The 25,961-nt window shown below is 35.5% G+C and overlaps 3 protein-coding genes across 3 annotated transcripts; 2 read left to right on the top strand and 1 right to left on the bottom strand.

The window, feature by feature from the left end:
• Nucleotides 1-2,679: 2,679 nt before the first annotated feature.
• Nucleotides 2,680-5,091, top strand: LOC121732295 (geranylgeranyl transferase type-2 subunit beta). The gene is made up of 6 exons (XM_042122131.1): nucleotides 2,680-3,001; nucleotides 3,246-3,363; nucleotides 3,679-3,772; nucleotides 3,977-4,147; nucleotides 4,317-4,470; nucleotides 4,782-5,091. Exons 1-6 carry the CDS (start codon nucleotides 2,808-2,810, stop codon nucleotides 5,050-5,052), a joined length of 1,002 nt encoding a protein of 333 aa, XP_041978065.1. The 5' UTR covers nucleotides 2,680-2,807; the 3' UTR covers nucleotides 5,053-5,091.
• Nucleotides 5,092-6,734: 1,643 nt separating this feature from the next.
• On the top strand, nucleotides 6,735-9,848 carry LOC121732588 (glucose dehydrogenase [FAD, quinone]-like). The gene is made up of 3 exons (XM_042122522.1): nucleotides 6,735-6,973; nucleotides 7,076-7,278; nucleotides 8,112-9,848. Exons 1-3 carry the CDS (start codon nucleotides 6,775-6,777, stop codon nucleotides 9,516-9,518), a joined length of 1,809 nt encoding a protein of 602 aa, XP_041978456.1. The 5' UTR covers nucleotides 6,735-6,774; the 3' UTR covers nucleotides 9,519-9,848.
• Nucleotides 9,849-13,777: 3,929 nt separating this feature from the next.
• Nucleotides 13,778-16,367, bottom strand: LOC121732438 (forkhead box protein J1.2-like). The gene is made up of 2 exons (XM_042122316.1): nucleotides 15,841-16,367; nucleotides 13,778-14,403 (listed from the first exon to the last, which is right to left on the bottom strand). The coding sequence occupies exons 1-2, from the start codon at nucleotides 16,303-16,305 to the stop codon at nucleotides 13,933-13,935; spliced, it is 936 nt and encodes a 311-aa protein (XP_041978250.1). The 5' UTR covers nucleotides 16,306-16,367; the 3' UTR covers nucleotides 13,778-13,932.
• Nucleotides 16,368-25,961: the final 9,594 nt, after the last annotated feature.

Raw genomic sequence — 25,961 nt, 5'->3', positions numbered from 1 at the left:
GGCGCCTGTGTGCAAAAAAAGGATTTTGGCGCCCCCTTAGGCAATTTTTTTGGGTCCTTGGGTTTGGCGCCCCTAAAGATGGCGATTTGGCGCCCCTAGAGGATGGCGCCCGTGTGCATTGCACATATTGCACATATGGTAGCGGGGGCCCTGGGCACTCAATTCAGAAGAATAATTTAAAGGAGTTTTGCGGAGAATGTGAAAGAGTGATGTTGTGTTTTTTGTATAAGTATTATTTTCCTAAAATTGTGTTATCTGGGTTTTTAATGTGTAATATTGGTAGGTTATTAACCATTAGATATTCGTTATCGTGCACAAGAGTGGGAAAGTGATGTAATAACCAGAAACGTGCTCTTTGGTGTTCCCTCCAAAACTCCATCGAAAGTTTCAGTAAAGCGTCTACCACTTTACTGAATCGACCGACTTGACTTCTTGACTGTATTGACTTTACACTTGACTTTGACTAGACTTTAGACCTGACTGACCTGACGATAATATAGAAAAAATTGTATTAATCAATGATATTCTACTTATACAGATATGTTACGTCCATACTATTTTCCGGCTTAAATCTCTTCCGAACAATTTTCAAATTCAAAATTGCAGACATTGACAAATTTGACACATAAGTGAAACGAAAGATACGAAAAACCATTTACATAAAAGAGACAGTTCTATTTTTAAACGTCGAATCGTATCGCTGTCTCTTTCTTCGCCTGGGCTATGACGAAAATTCGATTTTTTCCAGATTGTTCGAAAAAATAATTAAAAATGTAAATAATCGAGGTATTTATTGCAATCAAGACATGTCGCCGCCCTAGTGCTTGAATGGCCAATCAATCAATTTTACCAAAATATACTTTTTATTTAAAACTAATAGTAACCCTGATTACGCACTTTACAATATAAATATTTTTATTTTGCTTGCATGTAACTTGCTTTTTTGGCAAAAATAAAATATCCAATCTCCCATATAAAAACTGTTTTAAGTGCTTGAGTAGTCTAACTCCATATTTTGCTCAAATGAACTCATCCAAATATCCATCTCCGGTCTTGTTAGTCCAATATCCATCGACCGACCAATCACGGTCAAGCATTTCGAAGGTCACGCGCACGTCACGCGACGCCATTTTGTTTGCTTATAACTTATTATTTGCTATTACTACGACAAACTTTAAAAAATTAATACTTTTTAAGCTTCAAAATGTCTGTAACAACGAAAAAAATGGATTTTAAATTGAGCGAAGTTGATTTGGATAGGTACATTGCCATTTTCTTGATATATTATTTTGTTTCAATTTTGTTTTAGTATTCGAAGTACTTGAGGGTAAATACAGGGTGATTATTAGAAAGTACTTAATAAATAAACTGTGAAAAAAACCTTGTGACATCAGCTAAGCCATGATCCGTTCTTACTACTTTAAACCGACATAAAAAAGTGGGTTCTCAGGTTGACCTCTATGTATGTGTGTATGTATGTATGATGTATGTTTGTCCGCAATTATCGCTCGTTTGGCTGAACCGACTCTGATGCGGTCACATTTAGGGCCAATTTAAACTAGCGCTGAATCGAAGCGAATTACCAAAACTGAACATAGCAAAATCAACCTTAACTCAAAAGTGTTAAACTTAACTCAAAACGCACACATTACTTCTGAGAATTAAAAAAAGGCGCGCGCATTAGCGCGAATTCGTGCGCGCATTCGCGCGAATGCGCCCGACCAACGCTGATTTGCCTCGCAGAAGTAATGTGTGCATTATGCTCTGGAGTTAAGGTTGAAAATGCTATGTTCAGTTTTGGTAATTCGCTTCGATGCGCTTCGATTCTTCGTTAATAATTGACCCTAAACGTGACAAATATTGTTCTGAAAACCGCATCAGAATCGGTTCAGCCAAACGAGAGATAATTGCGGACAAACAAACAACATAATAATATACATACCTACACACATAATATACATAGACGGTCATATACATTTTTTAATAATTTTATAATAAATTAAACATACTGTATAGCGATCATGGTGGTATTTTGGACAAACAAGCACTAAACTGGCACGTTATTTTAGGGAACTATCTCCATGTCGTGGTGCTCAATCTCCATATACATAATTATGTCGGGAGAATTTTGGCCAATCTCCAATATTTAAATGAAATATAATGAGTGCTATACTTAGTTATTATTTTCAATTACTATTTCTATACATATAAAGAAATGCTACATTTTTCTAACTCAGCAAAAGTTTAATAAACTTCTAATAATATCCATAAGTAATTAAAAAAAAAAGAGATTCCATGTGTTTTGTTTACTTTTGAGTCATAATTAGTACATTTTCGAAACACGCACGTGACGCACGACGTCATTTTCAATTTATTTAGGTAAGACAAGACGTGGCACGTTCGTGACTGCGCTCGGTGCAGACTAAACAACAGACGGCCCAATTGGGCCGTATTTGAAGCTTCACAACGCGCGCGGTAGTAACATATCTGGTTTGAGTATTTCATCATTGGTATTAAAGATTATTGTTTTCCCGCCATAATATTATACTCGACACTGGCCATGGTTATAGCCGAAGTGCCATAATATAAGAAGAAAAAAAAATTAAAAAGTCAATGTCAGCTGTCATTTGTCAATTGTCATGTTTCACAGTGCTGTCAAAAAACGAAGGAGAGGATGAAGTTATTAATTAGTTGCAAAAATATTTTATAAACGGAACTGTTTTACTGTGGTTTTTTAGAGTATTTAATGCACTGAAAGGTGAAACAAATTTGAGAATATTATAAATACACGATTAACAAGTGTAAAAATGTCGTTTAAAACTAAAGACGTAGTGCTATCTGACGACCGACCAAAAAGTCTTCTTCTACAAAAACACTCTGATTATTTAGCAAGTTATGGACTAAACAAAGACGATTATGAATACTGCATGACGGAATATCTTCGAATGTCTGGAATATACTGGACTCTTACTGCTATGGAACTTATGAACCAATCATCAAGGTACTTTTGTAACTGTTATGTACTGTGTGTTAATGGTACACCATGATTCAATAATAATTATTTTTCTTATCACTTTTTATGCTTTATATTTAAGAATACAGTATATACTGCTACGTAGCATCTGCCCTATATTTAAGGTTTTAATTCAACAAGCCCCATACGGTCACCGGTGACCGAGACAGCAGAAATTCTATTGTCTCGTTCGACGATCGACGGGTTAATAACATTCTTACAATGTTTACAGAATGCCTAAAGAAGACATAATAAACTTTATTACATCATGCCAAGACAGTGAAACGGGAGGAATATCAGCTAGTAACGGCCACGATCCTCACATGCTTTATACTTTAAGTGCAATACAGGTGAATATTCATGTGTTATATTTTTTGAGCTATAAGAAGTATAGTTCAAAACAAACAAGTTATCAAATTGTATACAATAATGTAGTGTGAACCAAAATATCAAATGATTGTGCTGTTGAAAGTAGTCATAACTTATCCAGTTTAAAGTCAAAGAATGGCCGTAGTGAGTTGCATCATGCATGTATACTATAATACCTTTCAGTATGTTTACTAAAGATTTTTTTTTAATTGCTTCAACCTGCAATCAGTGCTAGTACTATGAGCAGATTTCTTGTACTGTTATATTTGCTAAAGTAAAACTGTTTCTATTTTCAGGTGTTGGCTATGTATGACAGGTTAGATGCTATTGATGTTGAGGGTGTGGTCAGATTTGTGGCATCCCTGCAACAAGAGGATGGTAGTTTTTATGGTAAGCAGAATGAAACCATTAACCTTTTTTTTTTTACTTTCATTACAACAGTAAAGTTAAGTTCTGTGACATCATTCACAGACAACATCTGCAGTAAATGCAAAGGCCTTAATTTTTTTGGGTAAATATTGAGATGTAAGCCATTAGGTCTTTTATCTCAGAGTTTCTACAAATATTATCCATGTTTTGTTACTTACTTTTTAGGTGACAAATGGGGTGAGGTGGACACAAGGTTTTCGTTTTGTGCTGTGATGTGTTTGTCACTGCTCCACCGTATGGACGCCATCAATGTGAACAAAGCTATAGAGTTTGTCCTGAGTTGTATGAACTTTGACGGAGGTTTTGGATCAAAGCCTGGTTCGGAAAGCCATGCTGGTAAATAATAAAATAATACAATAATATTATATTATATCAATATTCCAACTGCTTAAATGTTGTGAGCTGTAAATCTGGATTTTAAAAAGAAATTAAAGTTTTATTGCTATTTGCTGCAAGCGCTGCCCATAGACAATTTATACATTTATTTTTGGTAAACTTTTTCTAGGTCTCATTTACTGCTGTGTGGGAACATTATCAATATGTAAGAGAATGGATGCACTAAAAGCTGATGAGTTGGCATGGTGGTTGTGTGAGCGGCAGCTGCCCAGTGGTGGACTAAATGGCAGACCAGAGAAACTCCCTGACCTATGTTATTCTTGGTAAGTTATTATAGTTTATTGTTGATTTTATTTAAGAACAAATGCTTACAATTTCTATTTTTAATTAAGGATGCTTCAGTTCTAGTTAGATATAGGTTTAAAATCCTTTTCTTGCTAAGACTTGTACTGTAGGGGTCACTTACATGATAAAAGAAAATTACAACAAAGCAACATTGTGTTTGTTACTTTGCAGGAAATTTTTATTTACACAATATTTTCGATTATCTAGTTTTTCGTTCTATTTAGCATTTTAATATTAAGTGGCTTTAACAGGAGCTTTGATAAAAGTAAAAAGGTGTTCTTCGTTTCAGGTGGGTTATGTCTTCTCTGTCTATGTTAAATAGAATACACTGGGTTGATAAGAAGAATCTAGAAGAATTTATACTGGCATGTCAAGACTCTGAAACAGGCGGTTTCAGTGATAGACCTGGCGACATAACTGATCCATTCCATACCTTATTCGGATTGGCTGGTCTTTCATTACTTGGTAATCCCAGTATTAAAAAGGTTAATCCCACATACTGTATGCCTCAAGATACCATTGACAGACTAAAATTAGATCCACAAATCCTTAATATTTAACTTTAAGGTAAATTAAGTAAGGAATGATATATATTTTAATAGAGTTTTATTTAATATATTGCTCAAATTGTGTGTTGTATTTTTCCCTTTTGAATGGTTAATAATTTAGTTAATTTACTTAGTTTAGTGAAATCTACGTGTGAGCTAAGCTTAGAAATGGTTTGCATAACCTCCTTTTTTAAGTCGGTTTCAAAATATATCACCCATTTAAAAAAATGTATCACAATAATATTGTCTATGATTTTTGGCTGTATGGGCAACGCTCCTTTTGCCTGTCCCGACCGGGACGAATTAAAAAAAAAGTCTATGATTTTCAATGAATAAGGAAACAGATGGAAGTGATATAACTACAAAAAAGAGTGGCCGGCGCCATATTGCCAAGAACTAAACATGGCGGTCTATAGTGATGGGACACTCGGTTGATATTTGTCGAGGATATTTTTGCCTATTTTGTCTCTATGTATTATAGTACATAGAGACAAAATAGGCAAATATAGTATTTTTTTATATAGGAGCCTCCTTAATTTTAATAAAACTATTTAATTTATTTTAAGTTTATTAATTATTATTTAAGTTGCCATTATTGATATATTTTTTTTTATGAAATAAGGGGGGCAAACGAGCAAATGGGTCACCTGATGGAAAGCAACTTCCGTCGCCCATGGACACTCGCAGCATCAGAAGAGCTGCAGGTGCGTTGCCGGCCTTCTAAGAGGTAATAGGGGAGGGTACGGGAGGAAATAGGGGAGGGTAGGGAAAGGAAAAGGGTAGGGAATTGGGCCTCCGGTAAACTCACTTACTCGGCGAAACACAGCGGAAGCGCTGTTTCACGCCCGTTTTCTGTGAGGACGTGGTATCTCTCCGGTCGAGCCGGCCCATTCGTGCCGAAGCATGGCTCTCCCACGTCAAAAATATCGGGCAAAAATTACCAAAAAATCGGACAAATACTCGCGCACGAAGGGTTTACAGTTTATTTTAATTTTACCATCAATTATTATTATTAATTATTAAAGTATGTATGCAACTGAGTATTTTGTGAACATTTTAAGTGCCTACCTTTTGCCATTATTGATATCAAGCAAAAAATAGCAAAAAAATTACGTTTATTTTGGGGCTCCCTTAAATATTTAATTTATTTTGTTTTAAGTATTTAAATCAAGCCATGTTATATTCTATTCTATCACAAATCTTATTTATTGTCTAATTATTAACTAAATTAGCACATACGAAGTCAAGCTATCGGTAAAATAACAAAAATTTTAGTAAAAATATAAACATACCGATCCTTGGACAATTTATTTTTAATTTTTTCACTTTTTTGACGGACTATAAATTCATTTTAAAAAAAAGCAAACTGGTCGAAATGTTTGACCAATATATCGATATTTTTTACGCGATATATCGAGACCGATATTGATATTTTTTCAAATATCGATGTATCGATATATCAATATTTTCTTTCAATTTCGACATCCCTAAAATACGACACTTTGCCAGTTTATGTACCTCGGAGAACCGGAACATAAAATGGCGGACCGGCCACAGTATTTTGATTTGGTAGAGACCATTATGCCGAGTCCACTCTATAAAAGTCAATGATGATTTTTTTACATTGACAGTTGACATATTTTGACAAATGACATTCCCAGCAATAAATGTAAATTGTAAACATAACCAACAAATTAAAAAACAACTAGTAAAAACCTTTTTATTATTATTTCAATGCTAATAACCTCAAACCATGAACAGCAATACATAGTCCTTAAACTCCTCAATATGTCTCCTGTGCACTGTTTCGAATTTTTGGTCTTCAGTTTTTGCATACAATCATTTTCGATTTTTACTTATTTATACTACTACGCAGACTTTGCAGCGAAATCACTGACACAGGAACTAAAATATGAATATGATTACATCATTGGTAAGTGATTTGTTTCGTATGTCTCATACAGATATTAACAAAAATAACCAAAACTTTTTCACTGATTTTGATCATTCATTGTATTTTATTCCTTATTTTCAGTTGGATCCGGCACGGCAGGTTCGCTAATAGCTCACAGACTTGCTGTAGAAACAAATTACTCATTTATTGTACTAGAAGCTGGAGGAGGAAGCCACAACTTCCATGATGTACCAGCTTTTGCGCCACTTCTACATGTGTCAGTGTATGATTGGGGATATGAGACTGTCTCCCAGGCGCATGCTTGTTATGCAATGGAAAGAAAGGTATTTTTAGGGTTCCGTAGCCAAATGGCAAAAATCGGAACCCTTATAGATTCGTCATGTCTGTCTGTCTGTCTGTCTGTCTGTCCGTCCGGATGTCACAGCCACTTTCCTCCGAAACTATAAGAGCTATACTTACTATTGAAAATTGGTAAGTAGATGTAGTCTGTAAACCGCATTAAGATTTTGATACAAAAATGGAAAAATTATTAAAAATTTTAGGGGTCCCCATAGGTACAATTGAAACAAAAAAAACTTTTTTTCATCTAACCTATACGTGTGGGGTATTTATGGATAGGTCTATAAAAATCATATTGAGGTTTCTCATGTCATTTTTTTCTAACCTGAATAGTTTGCAAGAGAGACTCTTCCAAAGTGGTAAAATGTGTCGTCGTCGTCCCCCCCCCTCTAACTTCTAAAGTAGGGGCATGATAAGTCTGAAAATATTATATGATGTACATTACTATAAAAACTACCAACGAAAATTGGTTTGAACGAGATCTAGCAAGTAGTTTTTTTTTATACGTCATAAATGGTAAACCTTAAATTAATTTTCATTAAATCAACTGAAATATAAAAATAAATCAAAAACCTTTTAATTTCATTAAAATAAACCTTATTACTGCTGCGGAACCCTTCATGAGCGAGCCAACTCGCACTTGGCCGCTTTTTTTTTTTTTTTTATTTTAGTAAAAAAATTATGTAGTATAAAATGGATAGGAGGTGAAATGGTAAGGTTTTGATGCTTTTCTCATTTATATAGCAACTATTAACAATTTTACCTATGAAACTTCTCTGTCCAATGCTGTACCCCAATTTAAAAAATATATTTTCAGAAGTGTAAACAAACTCAAGGCAAGATATTTGGAGGGTCAGCAAAACTCAATAACATGATTCACGCAAGAAGCAATTTGTCACATTATGCAGACTGGTTCCATGGAAAATATACTATTAAGGACTTAGAATACCACTTTGCACAAACTGAAAAAATGTTCCAATTAAGTGACATCCAATACCAAAGTAAATTTAGTGAATCAGTATTAAAAGCTGCCAAAGAATTAGGATATGATGAAATAAATGACTTTAATGTAGGTTTTATGAGACCTAAGTACACTCAGAAAAGAGGAAAAAGGTGGACACCAGCACAAAAAGTGTCAGCACATCACATTAGAACAAATGTACTTGTAGAAAAGCTTTTAATAAGGAATAATAAATGCTTTGGTGTTCAAATCAGTGGTAAAAAAGTGTATGCTGCAAAAGGAATCATAGTATCTGCAGGGACATTTAATTCTGCCAAAATTCTACAATTGTCTGGAATAGGTCCTGCGGAGTTGTTGAAGTCCCTCGGGATACCTGTGATAATGGATCTTCCAGTTGGCAGAAATCTGCAGGATCATGTTGGGACTGGATTAGATCTTATACTGTTTGATACTCAACAGTTAGTTGGGATGTGGGAAATTATGCATCCTATGAGTGTCTATAATTACTTTGCCCATGGCAATGGTCCCATGACGACGCCTGGATGTGAACTAATAGGATTTTTATCCACTAAAAATACTTCTACACCTGATATACAATTCATGGTGCTACCTGTTGGCATATCTGCAGATCGGGATAGCCACTTAAGAAAGTCATTGAGAATAAATGATAGGACATGGCATAATTATTACAGTAGACTATACAATAAGTATGCAGCAACAATATTACCATTACTACTGCATCCGAAAAGCAAAGGTGAAGTGAAAATACAGAGCAAAGATCCAAAAGTACCACCATTGATCGATCCAAACTATTTAGCTGAGACAGATGATGTTAGAACATTAATAGAAGGATTAAAATTAGTGAAAAAGTTTGTAGAAACTAAATCAATGAAAGATCTAGGCGCTAAACTAAATACTCTACCGTTCCCTGGCTGCGAGCATTACAAGTTTTATTCCGATGAATACTTGGAATGTTATATACGACATTTGACACTAACTAGCTACCATTCAGTTGGTACATGTTCCATGAGCTCAGATTCTAAACATGCTGTTGTAGATACATCGTTTAAAGTGTTTGGTGTTGATAACTTATACGTAGTTGATGCCTCAGTACTGCCAACATTACCGAGTGCCAATATAAATGCTGCTATAGCATTGATGGCAAACCTATTCTTCGAAGATGCTATAAAAAGGAAGTCTGATAACTTGTATTGTAACGCAAATCCCTTTCCGCAAGAAATAGATAAATGTTGGCCATCATGAAGTCATGATGGTCTTGATATAAATGGATAATATTGTGCCATTCCAATTAATAATAAGAAAAAGGAAATTTAATAATAGGTAAGTGTTATTTATTGCATAAATCTGTTATATAATTTGTCAAAGTTCCTATTTAGATTAAATCTTAAATGTAAAACAAAGCATAGAACTTAATCTAGTTTTTATTAAGTCTTTTAATAAAAAGGCATTTTCTAAAACAAGTAGATTATATTTTTGGTGTCACATACCTAGACCTGTTCTTAATCTGTGGCCTATTGTTTAATATTGAAATCTGTAATAATACAGCTAAAGATACCTTAAAATATAAGATTGAATTAAATAAAACACATATTTAAACTTTATTATTAATTTATTTAAGGTCACTTCTACAAATGTTATGTTCTACATAATTTGAGTCAAGGTTTCTAATCAACCTCCCAAAACACAACACAAAATCTACAACTATGTTTGTATTCATTATTTTACAATAATGTTTTAAGATAGTATTTTAAGATACTAGATGCTAAACATTTAATTACAAAAATTATACTAATTCCAGAGCTCACTTGTAATCCTAGTTTTGAAGAAATATAAAGTGTTTCTTTAAACTCAAAAAAAGCAGAGATTAATCAAACATACAGAGTGTAACAAAACTAAGTGATAATCCTTCAGGAAGTGTATAAGTCCCCTATAAGCAGGTTACTGTGAAAGTATAAGCATGATAAGAGTAACTTTTTTTTTACTTTTGGATGGGAAAATTCATGATGCTCTGGGGCGCTTGCCCATACAAATCCCAAAAAAATATTGCTCTTTCAGTGCTTCACTTTTACAGTGAACTGTATATAAGGGACACAACACTTAGGTTGGGTTGGGTTGCACTAACTTACTTTAACTACAATGCAAAATGTCAAATCTTTGGAGTAAAAAATGGACGCCATATTTAACCATAACCTTGAGCTCGACAAGGCTTTGAATGAACGTAGCGAAAAAAGGAACTAACGCTGTCATCATACAAAAACGCCATTTTTGACAGTTCTCCTTTACCAGCAGCGCCCCTGCCCATGTTCATTTCAAGCCTTGCCGGACCAGCTGTCATCTGTCAAATTCTGTTATCGAAGCTAAGGTTAAAGTTAAAGTTAGTTATAACTTTGACCATAACTTAAACCATGCCTCTGGTGCAACCCACCCTTAGTTTTGTCACACCCTCTATAGTTACTACTTGAAAAGCCAATAATTACTAAAAACAGCATTAAATTTAAAGAGTTATCGTTACGACTTTGGAATAAAGATCCACTCTATTATCCACAAGAATCTAGATAGTATTATGATTTATGATTGAAATATTTTATACTTAGTGTATTCGGCAAGTAATTAACTATATTGATTATTATCAAAATAATACCAAATCCGTTTAGTGCTGCCATCTAGGGGTGAGCCAGAAGCACAACTCTTTTAAACTTATTTCTTATCTTTTCTTTGGTATTGAAATTGCACTCATGCCATGAATTTGCTTTGGGGCTTTTTGCCAGACGTTTTATTAGGAAGAAACTCATATTATCTCATATACATACCTTTTTATAACTAGCTCAAGAACTATGACTTTCACAATTAATTATTATTTTTCCAGCCTAAAAATGATATGAGAAAAAGTTTTAGATATGAATGTGAAATAAGCGATATATTATAGCGAATGTAATAAAATTACATTCGCTATAATATATCGCTTATTTTGCTAAAATCAACAAATACATGAAAATGCTTAGTTAAAACATGGAATTACACTGATACCTCGGACTATAAAATCATATATTATGTTTTAAGCACTAAAGATTCTCAATATAAGCACTAGATAATTAAAAAGACAAAGTTTATGACTAGAATTAATAAAATCTACTTACCCTCAACTAATTAAGTTTTAAAATCGCTTATTACCAAATAAATTATTACTACTTTGGACAAGCACTTACATTAAAAGTGCTGCCTCAGGTAGCCATGTAGGTGAAGTAAAAAATGAGAAATGTTAGATCAGCATTGATTGCTAAGCTGGCTATAGGCTATAATATAATATAATTTAATAAGTAAACCATCGTTAAGTAAAAGAAAATAACTGTAAAATAATATTATAATTTTAGACACTGCTAATTTTTTTTTCTTATGAAACAGTATCGAACGGCGAACCATAGGATCGACAGTTATTAATTATCTTATATCTTTAAACGAGCAATTCTTGTATATATAAATAAGCTGTAACTTCTACATACTGTGCTGGTATTAATTTCATAACTTGTAATGCACATGCATTACAAGTTATGAAATTAATACCGCTTTACAATTTAAATAATGCAAATAATTTCTTAATACTTAAATACAAACATGTAAAGCTGAAATTGTGCAACATCGTCCCTGTGTAAATTGTAAATATACTTTAAAATTAGTCTGCGATGCTTAACATTAAAATAACACCTTAGAATTTTTTGTAAAAAATTATAATATTTTTTACTGCTTCTGAGCAAGTTTACCAAACATTTATAATGTTACGATTGAGCTATAGACAATAGACAATAACTTTTATTTGTGCAAACCTCTGAGTATACGTTTTAAATTCACTTTTTAATACTGGACGGACGAATAATAGTAGAGATAAATTTATAAACGCTACAAATATATATTTGTGTACAAAATACATATTATTATTCTACAGTGTATAAATATATTTTGTGCTGAGCAAACATTGTCTAGGTTACAGCTAGAACATTTTATAATACTGGACGGAATACTGATCTAGGCACTTTAATACACTTTAGTAATTACAATAGGCTTATAACATACAAGGCCATATCTAATAGAATGGATGGACTAGATATATTTGTTTATTTATTTTAGATTTAATATTTAAAAGAGACAATGAGAAAAATTTCAAATATGCTTCATTCTCCAAAAAGTCCATTAAACCAAATAATACGTACATGCTTACTTATGTATAAGTGTAAAGATAAGAAAGAGTACCTTTTACTAGGTTATTATTTATTAATAAAATATTTGGAGTAAAAAAAACAACTGAATTAATAGTTATTTTTCTAGTTAAAGTTTGGTATGCATGCAGAATTACAAAATAGTTAGCGCCTCTAGTTACAATTATTTTTAAAGTTTAACTAGATGGCGCTAGTAATACCATTTTATTGCTAGTTACTGTTTTTTTAAGATACAGATTTTAAAAGTAAGGATAGGCTATAATGTATGTTCGGCAGGACAACCTTTATACAGTTTATGCTTAGGCCATTTACACCAGCCTCAATTGTCATAATGGCCCCAAACTACACCAAAATAGGGCTTCTGATTTTGCTTAAGCATGCCATGTCTGTTATTTACCTTCATGCTTAAGACTCCTCTATAAGTCTATTTTATTAATCTAAGACTAGTCTAAGGCATTGTATGCCATTATAACTACACTAAATTGTATATTGCAATCGTTTTCTTAGCGAGTCACCAAGTCAAAATATGACGTCGAGCAAATAAGTTTTTTATAACTTTGCTATTAACACGATAATACTGAGCCGGTAAAAAAGTCATTGTTACAAAAGTTACGTCCTATAACTTATTTATAATCTAATATAATATACGTTTTAATAATATTATATTATGTATTTAACCCATCAAGCCCCATAAGCTCACTGCACCGGTGAGCGAGACACAATAGAATAACATTTGATTTCCAAGAATCCACGATCGAAGGATTAAATACTGTTCAGTTTTTTTAGCATATTGATACATAGTTAACATAATTATATCTTACGTTATTACTTTTTTCATAATGGTTCTTCAACAGAACAGAACATACCTTGTAATTATTACAATACGAATAATTAAGTTATCTACTAGCTGCTAAACATTTGTTTTCCTTAATTGTAACCATGCATAGAATACTCGTCAACGTTTAAATGATTATTCTTATACTTTGCTCGGTTTCTGAACATTTCAAGTTGCAAAATAGCCATTTAATGATTAGTAAACGAGACCTTACAACATTATTGTTATAGTAAGGGCCGCGCCACACCGGAATAGCAGCTACGAGGCGAGCACTTTCAGTGGGCGGCCGTAGATTTCTCAAGCGATACTACGTATTATAATAATGAAGATAAAGTTTAAAATCATATGACACTGAAAGTGCTCGCCTCACCGCTGCCATTACGGTGTAGCGCGACCCTAATACTATACATCCATATTATTTTATGATAGTACAACAATACAGTCGATAGCCCGACCTTATCGTTCGTTCAAGATAAACTTGGTTTATGTTCTGTCAATTTGAAGTTAGAAATGCATAAATTACAGACCAATTTACTTCAGAAACCGGGCATCAATCAAGTTAACATGGCAATACTGCCACCATAAAATAGTATATTTAATTTATTAAATCTTACTTGAAACAAGAGTCCAGATAATTGTCCAAATCGAGCTGCAGGTCGTCCCAATCCGTCGGATTAAGCAGAAGGGAAGAAAGATCATCTTCTACGATCAAAGAAGGTGGCGCCACTGGTTCCACTATCACATTTGCTCCAATATTTACCTCCATATCTACATCTGGCAACACTTGAAGGTTATACTCCGGCAAATGTAGAGTCACCGCTTGGCCGATGTCGGTTAAAATATCGGAATTTTCTATTTGCGGTATATTGGCTATAGCTATGTTGTCTTCGCTCATTTCGGTAATTTTTGTTTCTTTTTTCTCGACGTTCTTCTTCTTCTTGTGCGGTCGGTTGGAGATCCGTTTTGTGCCCTCCAAATGTGCAAGGTCGAGCTTCCAGAACCCTCCTTTCCCAGGTTCATGTTTCGATCTTGCTTCTTTGACGAATACTTTGTTCAGTGATAGGTTATGTCGTATGGAGTTCTGAAATAAATAATTAATAGGTAGAAATAATAAAATATCTACCCACGTATACGTGGTTACGCAATAATTAATTTTGCATTTCTATGTTATGATGAGTAATAGTTTTTACTATCGATGTAGTACGAATTATGAGTCATTCCTATGACAAAAAGGAAAAACTGAGCTAAACACTTGAGCTCCTACCATAAAAAATTAATTATTGTTCAATTAACATATTATAATATCAAAAAAACGAATGGCAATCATCATGGTCCGTCGAGCCGGATAGGTCTTATTTGCAATTACTCAAAGCCAGTATATGTAATATTTCATCTATTCCGGAAAAAGGGAACCCTAAAACGCCCCATTATATATTAGTACACTCGTGTACCGGTGTTTTGGCACGTGCACCCGGCAAACAACTCCCCCAGCACTCAACACGCCAACCTATCAAGCATTAGCATATCAACATTGTCTAGCCCTTATGTAATACTTCTACGAACGAGAACTGGATAAATTATCTAAACGTATGCTTAAAAAGTCTAAGACTGCTTAAGTTATTAGGATTCAATCATTTTTCTTTCTAGGTTTTTGCTATAATTGCAATTATTACTGTAATTAGATACAACAATACCATTTGAGGATGTGTAATATAATATTATAATGCCATGGACTAATTATTATAATATTTAGGGCCTGTTTCACCACTTCCTGATAAGTCTATCCACCAATTAACTTAACAGATCAAGTATGGAGAATCTGTCAAAAAGTTGTGAATAGCCTAATAGGCACATTATCAGAAAGTGGTGAAACAGGCCCTTAGAATTTTTTATCAAATCATAACTTAGCCTATTCCGCGACAAATATGCGCACATGTGCTTTGAAATCAATACTTATCGTATATCTATGTTTCTTTGTTGTTTTTGTTTATTCGACAAGGTTATTTACATTAAGTTATTTAGCTCGAGCAAGCATTAAAATTAAACTAAAAAATATATAAAAACAGGTAAAACAATTAAAAATAAAAGCATAATTTTGACTAAGTACGTACATTAACGTCTACAATAATAGATATATCAGAAAACTTACAGTCCCCCTAAAAACCACTAAAAATGATTCGAAGATAAAGAGTAAAGCCTTGGTATGACTCAGTTAGGTACTACCTACTACGTCATCTAATAAACCACCCATACATTTGGATATCGAAAGAATTAGGTCGCTTTGTTTCAATATTAATTATTATAGTGAAATTATAATCAACAGCGAATAATAACAGATAAACATCAGGTACCAAAATGATGCACTGGATTCGAACCTAAATATTCGAAATCCAATTTCAAACGGATAACAGTTCTCAGCGTCGCTTATTAATCGATAACGCGTTTAATCCACGCCTAATCCCAGCAAATTCAATAAGGGCTTATCTAAACGCAGATTTAACGAGCATAGATAACCAACCTGCCAGGTGGGGTCCGCGTTCCGGTAGTACTTAAAGTTGTCGCGAATCCAAGAGTAGATGGCAGATAGCGTCATCTTGTCGTTGTTATACCTCATGGCCATGCAGATCAGCGTGCTGTACGAGTACGGCGGCTTCCTCTCGCTGTTCCTCTGGTACTCCGCCTTATTCTCCGTAAAGTCCGCCTGGCACCTCGCTATAGTCTGGTTAAACTTCTGCAGCCTCGTGTTCTGTGGGGCACACTTCTCCGGATTGGGCGACATGGGCGGCAGAAAGTCCGGCACGGCCATGATGTTGGTGATGTTCTGGAGCCATGTCAGATTCGTGAGGTCCGGCTCGTCGTCGACCTTCGGTTTCTCGGGGGTCTCCCGGTAGGGGATCTCGACGGTGTGGGAGGACTCCGGGACGTCGTCGCACGGGCCGGCCATTTCGCCGGAGGCGGGGGACGGGCCCGCCGTGATGTGCATGGCCTCCACCGTCTACATAACAATCGATACTGACGTCACGGCGGTCAGCGTGCGTGCGGCGCGGCGCCCCGGCGGCTAGTGTCAGGTGCGCGGGCCCACAGGTGGCGGTCGATAGTTTTCCAGCCCGCATAACACCGTCACACACCGTCGCCTACCGCCTGCCGCCTGCCGGCTGCGGGTGCTTCCTCGTTATTGAACTTAACTAATTGATTTTTGAATATCGACCTCCAAATGTTGCGCAATTGTCCTTACAATGCAAGAAGCATGTATGACTCCTTAGTCATACATGCTTCTGATACCCATAAACACATTGTCTGACGACCTTGAAATAATTTTAAATACCTACATTTTTATTTCGCTTTATACAAAAGCTACACGCCAATGGAGCTTAACCTTCTTGGACACTGGAAGACAACTCGGCTCCTTGCAGCCTTGTCTTCGTAGTCTCTTGTTCCACCTAGAAGCTAGAATAGACGATGTAGAGACTAGACTTTCCATTTAAGATGAGAGATAGAGGCTATGCCTTGAATAGACATGCTTTAAGTCAATAGAGAAAATACCACATGCCCCAAGATCAAGTTAAAACTTTTATTGAGAATCTATAATTCCTCAACCCAAATCCTCAAAATATGTTACAGATCCCTTATAGACATCTATCTAGTGATCTGTAGAGTATCTACTTACTGTAAGTATCAGGACAAGGGAACCTTGGACTACTATGAATATCAGGAGTTTGCCATGCTTCTTCCAATTGTCATATTCAAAATAAAATATTTTTTTGTACCTCGATAGTTACTGAGGAATCTACCATTATGTAACGTACCCATGACGGTGGCAGTTAGTTCTTACAACGCTGTCCGCTGTCCGAACCGATCGATATGTTTGCTCAGAACAATCATCACCCCTTGAGGATGAGTCAACGAACCACCAATTATGCCAAGTGCTACGTTATTTGCTAGGAGTGTACTAATAATTCCAATGGAATTATTAATATGAGCGTGCGTAGGTTGAGGCAGTTCAAAGATCATGGATTTTGATGGAAATTGGGATAAGAAATGTTTCGTTAGCAGTTGACATATTTTATGCTATGAGCTATCCTTGCAATAATAACTTGTATTTACATAACTACAGCAAGTATTTTCCAGCTTCAAAGACATGAAAGATGGATATAAATTCTATGACCATGTGACTGTCCATTTTGTTTGAATTCCATTCAAAACCTGAGGTAAGCAAACATGATGACGCCGTCCGGTGTCCCGTATGTCTTCATGGTTGAGTGACTAAATTGCCTTATCCTCATGAAACATCTGCAATGTCTAGGTATAGTTTACTAAATATTTAAGTGTTTAATTTGCCAAATATAATTGCGCTTAACCAAATAAAAATAGTTGTACCTTACCCCTTATTTCGAGATCATAGACTATAAATTATATTATATTTAACATAATATTTAAAACCTAGACTCGATTTCACCAACGAATATTAAAGTTAAACGCTCGACTTAGTATCACACCTCTTTCGATTTTCTTATGAATGAAAGAGAAGACATGGCATTTTAACAAGCTGTTAAGACTAACAGCTTGTTAAAATGCAAACGTTGGTGAAATTGGGCCTTAGCTTAAGTACAATGCTGACGCAAGTAGGTAACAGATTCTTATCACTGCTTACATACTGGTAAAATATACCGTGATTCACCAACCCAAGGGGTTTTTGAAACAAATGCCGTAGCATTTTTTTATTAAAAATTACTGGCGTAAGTAGACCTTAGATTTTATCAGTGCTAACATTAAACTTACTACATTTGGTAAATATACCGTGATTCACCAACCCAGGGGGTTTATTCCACACAAATGCCGTAGCATTTCCCGCGCTCTAGCCAGCTATCAGCCATGTTGATTGTGTGCAACAGCGCGGAACGTCACGATCGTACCAGACACTAAACAACCCCTAATATTAACTGAAGGGGTGCATAACGCACTTGCGAGTGCTCGGGTGCTGCAGGTGATTCTGGGAGGTGAATAACGATATAAGTATATTGTTGGTTTGAATCAGTTAAGATTCACTGCCGCACTTAGAGTGGAACATTAATTAGTTAAATTTAATTAATTCAACATTTTGACATGACCCCATATATTATCTGTTAAACAGCCTCAAACTTTTCATTAAATCGAAGGTTAATCGTAATTAAATGTCTCTGAGTACGGCGGTTAGTGACGGATTAACCCTTAATCAAATTAAGATTTATTAAGAAATTGCCTAGGGCACCACGTCTAATGTGGCACCAGAAGGGTTAAGGTTCAAAGACCGATTCTAGTTGAAATACGGATAGGCCGGGGCCCACAGGCATGGATTGCTTAGGGCATCAAAAAATCCGTCACTGGTTAAGACTTAAGTAATGTTCGTCCCTACTTGCTTAATACTCAACTAATATTATTAATTCGTGCGTGTCTGTCTGTTAACTCTTCACGCTTAAACGGCTAATCCGATTTATATGAAACTTATATACATATTATACTATTGGCATTGTAACTTTCAGAGATGACTATCTATCTAGATATACAGTGTGTTACAAAAATAAGTGATAATACTTTAAAGTGTGTACGTGTTCCTTGTAGTGAGTTCACTGTGAAAGTAGCAGCTCTGAAAGACGAAAAACGCAAGGGCCCGAGCATCACGAGTTTCCCCATACAAAAGTAAAAAAAAAATTGGTCTTTCAGCGATGCTACTTTCACAGTGAACTCTCTACAAGGAACACGTACACACCCTAAAGTATTATCACTTATTTTTGTTACACACTGTATAAGATTAAATAAGCTCCAATTTTACCAATGAAATTCATTGGTAAAATTGGAGCTTATTTAATAATTCATTGAATGAATGCCTACTGAAGTGCTGAATACTGCTGATAATCATTTGATTAAATGTCATGTCATCTCTCTTGTTTTTCCTATTAACGAAAGCAATGGCTATATTGCTAAAGGACTATAATAAAAAATACTTATAAAGATTAACATGCTAACAATTCTGGCAAGTCTCCTATTAAGTAGTAAAGCGACAACCTTTCTTACCTGTATGTTGAATAGGTATATCTAATGGTTATTCATTAGATATTTAGGGTCGTGGGGCAATGACCTTTGAGTTCATGACCCTAGGGTCAACATTCGATGTCTTAGTCATTACGATGCCTTGCATTCCGTACTAAGTATTTGGGACTATAATATTGTGTTCCCGTTAAGAACACAATGAAAATAGCGTACATTGCATACGAATCTTTAGTGATACTAAGCATAGTTCTATTTCCCCTGATACCGTGGTATTCAGAAACATGTCGTGAGAGAATTTTTACATCTATATATTAATACGTGAGAGAAACACTTTGTAACCCTTTTTACGAAAAATGGGGAAACGTAGGTGTATGAAATTTCGCACAGTTATAGTTTATATGGTGAAGGAGTGAATCGAGCTAATATTATTTTAAAATGATGCTTTTAACATAAGTATATATTTTTAACTACGAATAATAAAAACTAAGGAAGAGTAACTCAGTCAAAAAAAGTGCACCAAAAGGCTACAAAATGTGACCCGAATACATGCATATTTATGCATGTGTTCGGTACACATTTTTCGTGTAATATACTTGAATGACATTCAACCAGGTTGACATGACAATTTTGTCAAACTCATTTTACAATTTGTTTACATAGGTTTGTTTACTTTTTACGTACGGTAGCTTTTTACAATATTTTTGTTGTTAAAATGCCCTGTGAAATGGTGTAGAAGTCATACAGATACGACTTTTAATACAGGAATAACCTTTCATCTGTAAGTGAATTGTTTAAAATTAGCTTAAATTTCTTGTATTTTTGTCGACCCAAAAAAGATGGTTTATTTAAGTTGGATGCTAGGGTATTTGCATAAAATTAAGCTGATCTCTTTATGTTTGTCTTATTAAATTTACATCTTATATCTTTAAACGAGCAATTCTTGTGTGTGTGTATATATATATATATATATATATATATATATATATATATATATATATATATATAAGTATATATATATATATATATATATTTAAATCGCCGAAGACTTGTTGCGTCTTTTCAAAGTCGAACCCTATGGCGTCTACCATTCCCAATGACTTTTTTATTGTTATTCGTGCGAATATAGTTACATTGCTGTCATGTGAATTCTATTGTCGACGAGAAATTTTGTTTACGTACGAAAATTAGATATTCAATTTCAAATAATTCTCGCTGGTTTTTTGCTTCCGTTCTCGATGGAAATCATGTGACACATTGTATATTTTTGTATTCGTTCCATGCATTTAATCGTTTTTCCTACATCTATTTAAATGTATGGTTATATTGATACCGTATATTGTACTATATTAATTCCATGCATTCTACTAATTAAATGACTCCTTACTATATTTGAGATTATATCGGTACCGTATATTATTTTTTTTATGTACGCCATAAACTGTTGAGTTTGTTGCTTCCTCCTAACCTTATATGTTATATCGATACATACATAGGTACCTATATAATAGATCCCAATAAATTCATTGCGTGATGTGGTCTCTGTCTACCCCAATGAGGGACAGGAGTGACGATATGTATGTATAAATAGAGAATCATCCCTCTTTATGAAGTCGATTAAAATAAAATACTTATTTCTATAACTTGGAGTACATAACAGACATTAAAAACAAGTTATCCCTATATTACATAGATTAATTAAATTTTAAATTATAATTAGGTAAGTCCGCTAGGCTAACTAAAAAATATTAAGAATAATTATAATAGATATGATCATTTTATTTATGTGAGCGTGTTTCTTCTGAACTTAAGTATGAACACAAAATAAAACAATTGTTTCGGTAGTAGGTATTTTTAAGTTTTATTGTTTAAAATCAAGTAGGTACAATAATAAACCCATAGTCATAATAATCAAATTGTCGGACAAATCAAATACACCGAAATAGGAACATAAAAGTAATTTAAGAAATTAACAATTTTAAGAACGAACAGTTGAGAGGCTAATTTACTGTGACATTGACTATAGTTAACTTGTGTATGTAAGCAATACTAGTTTTCAATCGTGGCTCTGCCCACGTGACAAGTTGATAAAATTTAACAAATTGAAATTCGTTATTAGCCGTTTAGGCGTTAAAAAAATAAAACAAAAATGCTTAGAAAAATATTAACCTAAAGAATCACATATCAGACATACCTATCAGTACAAAGTCTCAAAAAAAGGCCCTTTAGGCGTCGAAAAGAAAAATAAAAACGTTTAAAAAATTATTAACGTACCTATCAAAAATAAGATAAAACAGTCCAAAATCTCAAAAAATTACACAACTACACAAAAATTACACAACAATATATATACTTTGTTTGTAAATTTAAATTATGGTTATTATCTATAATAGTACCTATTATTTCTGTTTATTTGTTTTGTACAAAAAGAGGACGGTATTTGATTATAATACAAGTTCACAATAATAATAAATTTTTTCGTAAGTAGTTGGTTAACGTGCGCGCGTAAGCAAACACGACGCGACGTTGCGTTCTGTGCTGTGATAGTCATAGTCAATCATGGTTGTCGTGATTGATGTAGATCGTTTCGATCGTTTTTTGTATTGTTTATTGTATCTTTTCTTCCTAGTCGTATCCTCATGGCTGAGGGACGTGACCACCAAAATTTGCTTTTTGGGATAGGGCTCTCCACTTGTCTCTATTTTTGGCCTGATGAAATGCCTCCTGGAACGTGCAGTCAGCAGCCTTGACAATCGCGTCTGTCCATCGTGTAGCCACTCTGCCTCTGCCTCTTTTCCCCTCTAATTGCCCAGCTAGTATGAGACTCTCAAGATTATTAGGCTCCCGGCGGGCTATGTGTCCAAAAAAGGCAAGTGATCGTTGTAGACAAAGCGTGGACAGGCGGGTGGTAATTTTGAGTTGCTGAAGTATAGACGTGTTGGTCCGGTGTGCGGTCCAAGGGATGCCGAGCATTTTACGCCAGCACCACATTTCAAAAGCGTCAATCTTAGCTCGAGTACGTGCTTTTAGTGTCCATGTCTCGGAGGCATATAAAAATATTGAAAAGATTAGGGAACGCATTAGTGTTATTTTTGTGCTACGATAGATGTTCTTATTCTTCCATATCTTTTCTAAGCGCCCAACCGCAGATTTAGCCATCTGAGCCCGTCGGACAACCTCCCTCTCGCAGTTACCGTTGTTGCTAATCAACGATCCCAGGTAGACAAACTCCTCTACGGGTTGGAGATCTTGTAGTAAGGATGTCTTTTGTATTTGGTTCAGCTTATCGACGTACATCAGTTTGGTTTTATTGCGATTGATTTGGAGGCCAAAGTCTCGACTAATCTTTTCGAGCCGCGCTAGAAGTTCAGCAAGTTTCACTTCGCAAGTACTTATAAGCGTGGTGTCGTCAGCGAACCTTAGGTTGTTGAGAAGGTATCCGTTAATTTTAATACCATCCTCCCAATCTTCCAACACTCGACGCATTATATATTCGCCTACGAGGTTGAACAGCTGTGGAGAGAGGATGCAACCCTGTCTGACACCACGCTCTGTAGCAAACGGCTCTGACAGATCATTGTCTAATCGCACCCTTGATCGACCTTCCAGATAGAGGTTTTGTACCAAAAATATGAGATGATCGGGGACGCCCAACTCTCTCATCACCTCCAGCATTTTGGACCAGACGATGCAGTCAAAGGCCTTAGCGTAATTCACAAAACAGAGTACTATTGGGACATTGAATTCTCTGCTCTTTTCTATCAGCTGACGGATGTTTAGGATTTGTTCTCGGGTACCCCTGCCCTTTACGAATCCCGCCTGCTCTTTGGATATCTGTCTAGTTATATAGTGTGCCAATCTGTTGTTTATAACATGGAGAAGAATCTTACTGGCGTGTGAAATTAGTGAGATGGTCCGATAATTTCCACACTTTTTAGTCGACCCTTTCTTATGTAGTGGTATCACGAGAGATTCTGTCCAATCGTCTGGCCACTGTCCTGTTCTCCATACTTTAAGACATATTGAATGCATTACTCTGATTCCACACTTACCCAAGCTCTTAAGCACTTGTGCCTGTATACCATCTCCACCGCAAGCTTTTGTTTTTAGCTTATTTATAGCTGCTTCTACTTCATGGAGAACGATGTCGGGTTCTTTATATGTAAAATCTAATCTAGTGTCAGGTTCATCAGCGTCATATTTGTACAGGTCTTGGCAGTAGTTCCTCCATCTTGTCATCACTTGGTTCTTGTCTAAAATCAGGTTACCCTTTTCATCTTCTATGTTCCAAGATTTTGATTTTCGTTCCCGTGTGAGAATTTTTACCTTTTGGAACATGTCTCTTGGATGTAGGGTATCAGAGTGTGTTTGTATATCTCTACATATAGAATTGATATATGCATTCTTGTCATGTCTACAGAGACGCTGTACTAGTGAGTCAAGTTCAGAGTATCGCTGTTGTTCTTCCTTTGAACGAATTCCTCCAGTCTTTAGAGCCTTTCTTTGTGCGATTGCCTCCCAAGTGGTCATCCACTCAGATCTAGGGTGTTTTACTTTCCGTCCATTTGTGATTGTTCTAGTTGTCTCTTCTAATGCGGCCTTAAGCTGATTCCATGATGTATTGGCTGAGTCAAATGGGCAATACGTTTCACTGTCCAGTCGAGTTTGTAGTGTGTCCTCAAAAGCTTTCGCTTCTTGTGTTAGAAGAATATTTTTGGATGGTGGAGGCTTTGAAACTACTTTGAGGCGGACTCTGTATTGAGCTATTAACAGCTGATGGTCGCTGCCACAATCTGCACCCGGAAAAGTCTTTGAGAGAGTTATGCACGACTTCCATCTGCTGCTGATTAATATGAAGTCAATCTGATTTTTATGACCTGTTGGCGATCGCCATGTCCATAAGCGTCTTGGATGTTGTTTATATGCCGTGTTAGTTACGAATAGTCCTTTTTCAATGCAAAACTCTAACAACATCTCACCTCGACTGTTGCGGGCTCCTAAGCCGTATTCCCCAATAACATTCCTTAGGTGTTGATCATTATCAGTGTGCCCTATCTTAGCATTAAAGTCTCCCAGGATGATAGTACATTCCTTCTTTGGTAACGCTTTGCAGGTTAATTCTAGCTCGTGGTAAAATTCCTCCATCTCTTCTTCGGTGGCTGCAGTGGTCGGCGCATAGACCTGTACAAAGTTAATTGGGTGTGGATGGGCTGAAATTTTTAAGGATATAATTCTATTGTTGATGGTATTATACCCCAATACCTTGTCTCGTAGCCAGCTAGCAACTATGAAGCCCACACCACTAAAACTATTGTCTTGCCTGTCAGAGTAGATTACCATATTTCCTTCAGGTGTGATGTGGTATCCGTTATCTTTGACATGGGTCTCACTCAATCCTAGTATAGCCAGATTATAGCGCTCCATCTCCGCTTCAACAACTTCGATTTTTCCTGGCCTTAAAAGTCCACGGACATTCCAGGTTCCTATTGTTATTGCCCTTCCCTTGGGTGTTAGTTTGCTAGAGTAAGATGTTATGTTTCCAACTGCAGCCGGTAGCCAATTTCACACCAGTCGGCCCGGAACCAAGCTGGCGCCGAGCGTTAGTCGGGTCGCATGACATCATATTATCTCTGGTGGCGTTCTTAATCATGGTGGTTTTCTTGGGATTATAGTCGCGGTAGTTTCCCGTTGCTTTCCGCGCTAGACTTTTTGAGGGTATTTAGTCCTCAAGGCCACTACTGCCTAGGAGTCAGGTTATCATATCCGCCGCCTGAGACTCGGCGTTGTTACTCGTTTAGCACCACCCGGGGGACACGTGTAGGGTAGTAAAAGGTAATTCCTACGGACGCGAGTAACCACCGCCCCCGTTTATTGTATCAAGTTTGATTAATTTTAAACATTGATTTGATTTGTAATCTAATTTTAATTGCCTGAAATGTAAAATCAGCGATATGCGATCAGTAGTTGGGAAAGGGTCCGGTGGCTTTAACACAGGTTATACTGTAACCTAGCTAAGCTGCCGGTTGCGATCTTAACATTCTAATATAAAAAACCATTGAAAATAAAATAATTTGCATGTTGTAATTGTCTAGATTAAGGTTTTTATGTTATCGAGCTGAATAAAAGTACATTATTATTATTATAAGTATGCCATCACAGTTACTATAAATCTTGTCAAGGGTGTCGATTTATGAATGAACAAAGTCAAGATTAAAAAAAAATCTCAGAACACTGTACAGTGTACAGCCTAGCCCATGACCCGGTAACCACTTGACGTTGAGTTTCAATGCACTTTGGGCTATTTTCTCATTACCGTGGCTTTCTAATAGCGAAAGAATTATTTAAATTGGTTCAGTAGTCTCGTAACTCGTAAGTTAAATAGTAATAAGCAAACGATTAAATATTTCGTCTCTACAATATTAGTAAGTATAGATATTTAAAAATACATTAGTCCCAACCCAATTCGCAGTCTAAACTCACTCACTGATGGGCTTTTGTTTAAAATATACAATAGGTAAGTACTTATCAAAGAAAATCATATACGTAGGTATGTAGGTAGGGACATAGTAGTTAATACAATCGATCCAAAATACTTTTAGACAGGTAAGTATATAA

This window comes from Aricia agestis, chromosome 12 (assembly GCF_905147365.1).
Source record: "Aricia agestis chromosome 12, ilAriAges1.1, whole genome shotgun sequence".
NCBI lineage: Eukaryota > Metazoa > Arthropoda > Insecta > Lepidoptera > Lycaenidae > Aricia > Aricia agestis.
This window is presented reverse-complemented; position numbering and strand designations above follow the sequence as displayed.

What these genes read in the sequence shown, in the direction of transcription:
- LOC121732295 (XM_042122131.1), top strand. Translation starts at nt 2,808, where the DNA reads ATGTCGTTTAAAACTAAAGACGTAGTGCTATCTGACGACCGACCAAAA. An exon ending in TGGTTCGGAAAGCCATGCTG is followed by an intron (nt 4,148 to 4,316) that starts GTAAATAATAAA and finishes AACTTTTTCTAG; the next exon opens with GTCTCATTTACTGCTGTGTG. An exon ending in CCTGACCTATGTTATTCTTG is followed by an intron (nt 4,471 to 4,781) that starts GTAAGTTATTAT and finishes TCTTCGTTTCAG; the next exon opens with GTGGGTTATGTCTTCTCTGT.
- LOC121732588 (XM_042122522.1), top strand. Translation starts at nt 6,775, where the DNA reads ATGCTAATAACCTCAAACCATGAACAGCAATACATAGTCCTTAAACTC. An exon ending in TGAATATGATTACATCATTG is followed by an intron (nt 6,974 to 7,075) that starts GTAAGTGATTTG and finishes CCTTATTTTCAG; the next exon opens with TTGGATCCGGCACGGCAGGT. An exon ending in GTTATGCAATGGAAAGAAAG is followed by an intron (nt 7,279 to 8,111) that starts GTATTTTTAGGG and finishes ATATATTTTCAG; the next exon opens with AAGTGTAAACAAACTCAAGG.
- LOC121732438 (XM_042122316.1), bottom strand. Translation starts at nt 16,305, where the DNA reads ATGCACATCACGGCGGGCCCGTCCCCCGCCTCCGGCGAAATGGCCGGC. An exon ending in ACGCGGACCCCACCTGGCAG is followed by an intron (nt 14,404 to 15,840) that starts GTTGGTTATCTA and finishes TATTTATTTCAG; the next exon opens with AACTCCATACGACATAACCT.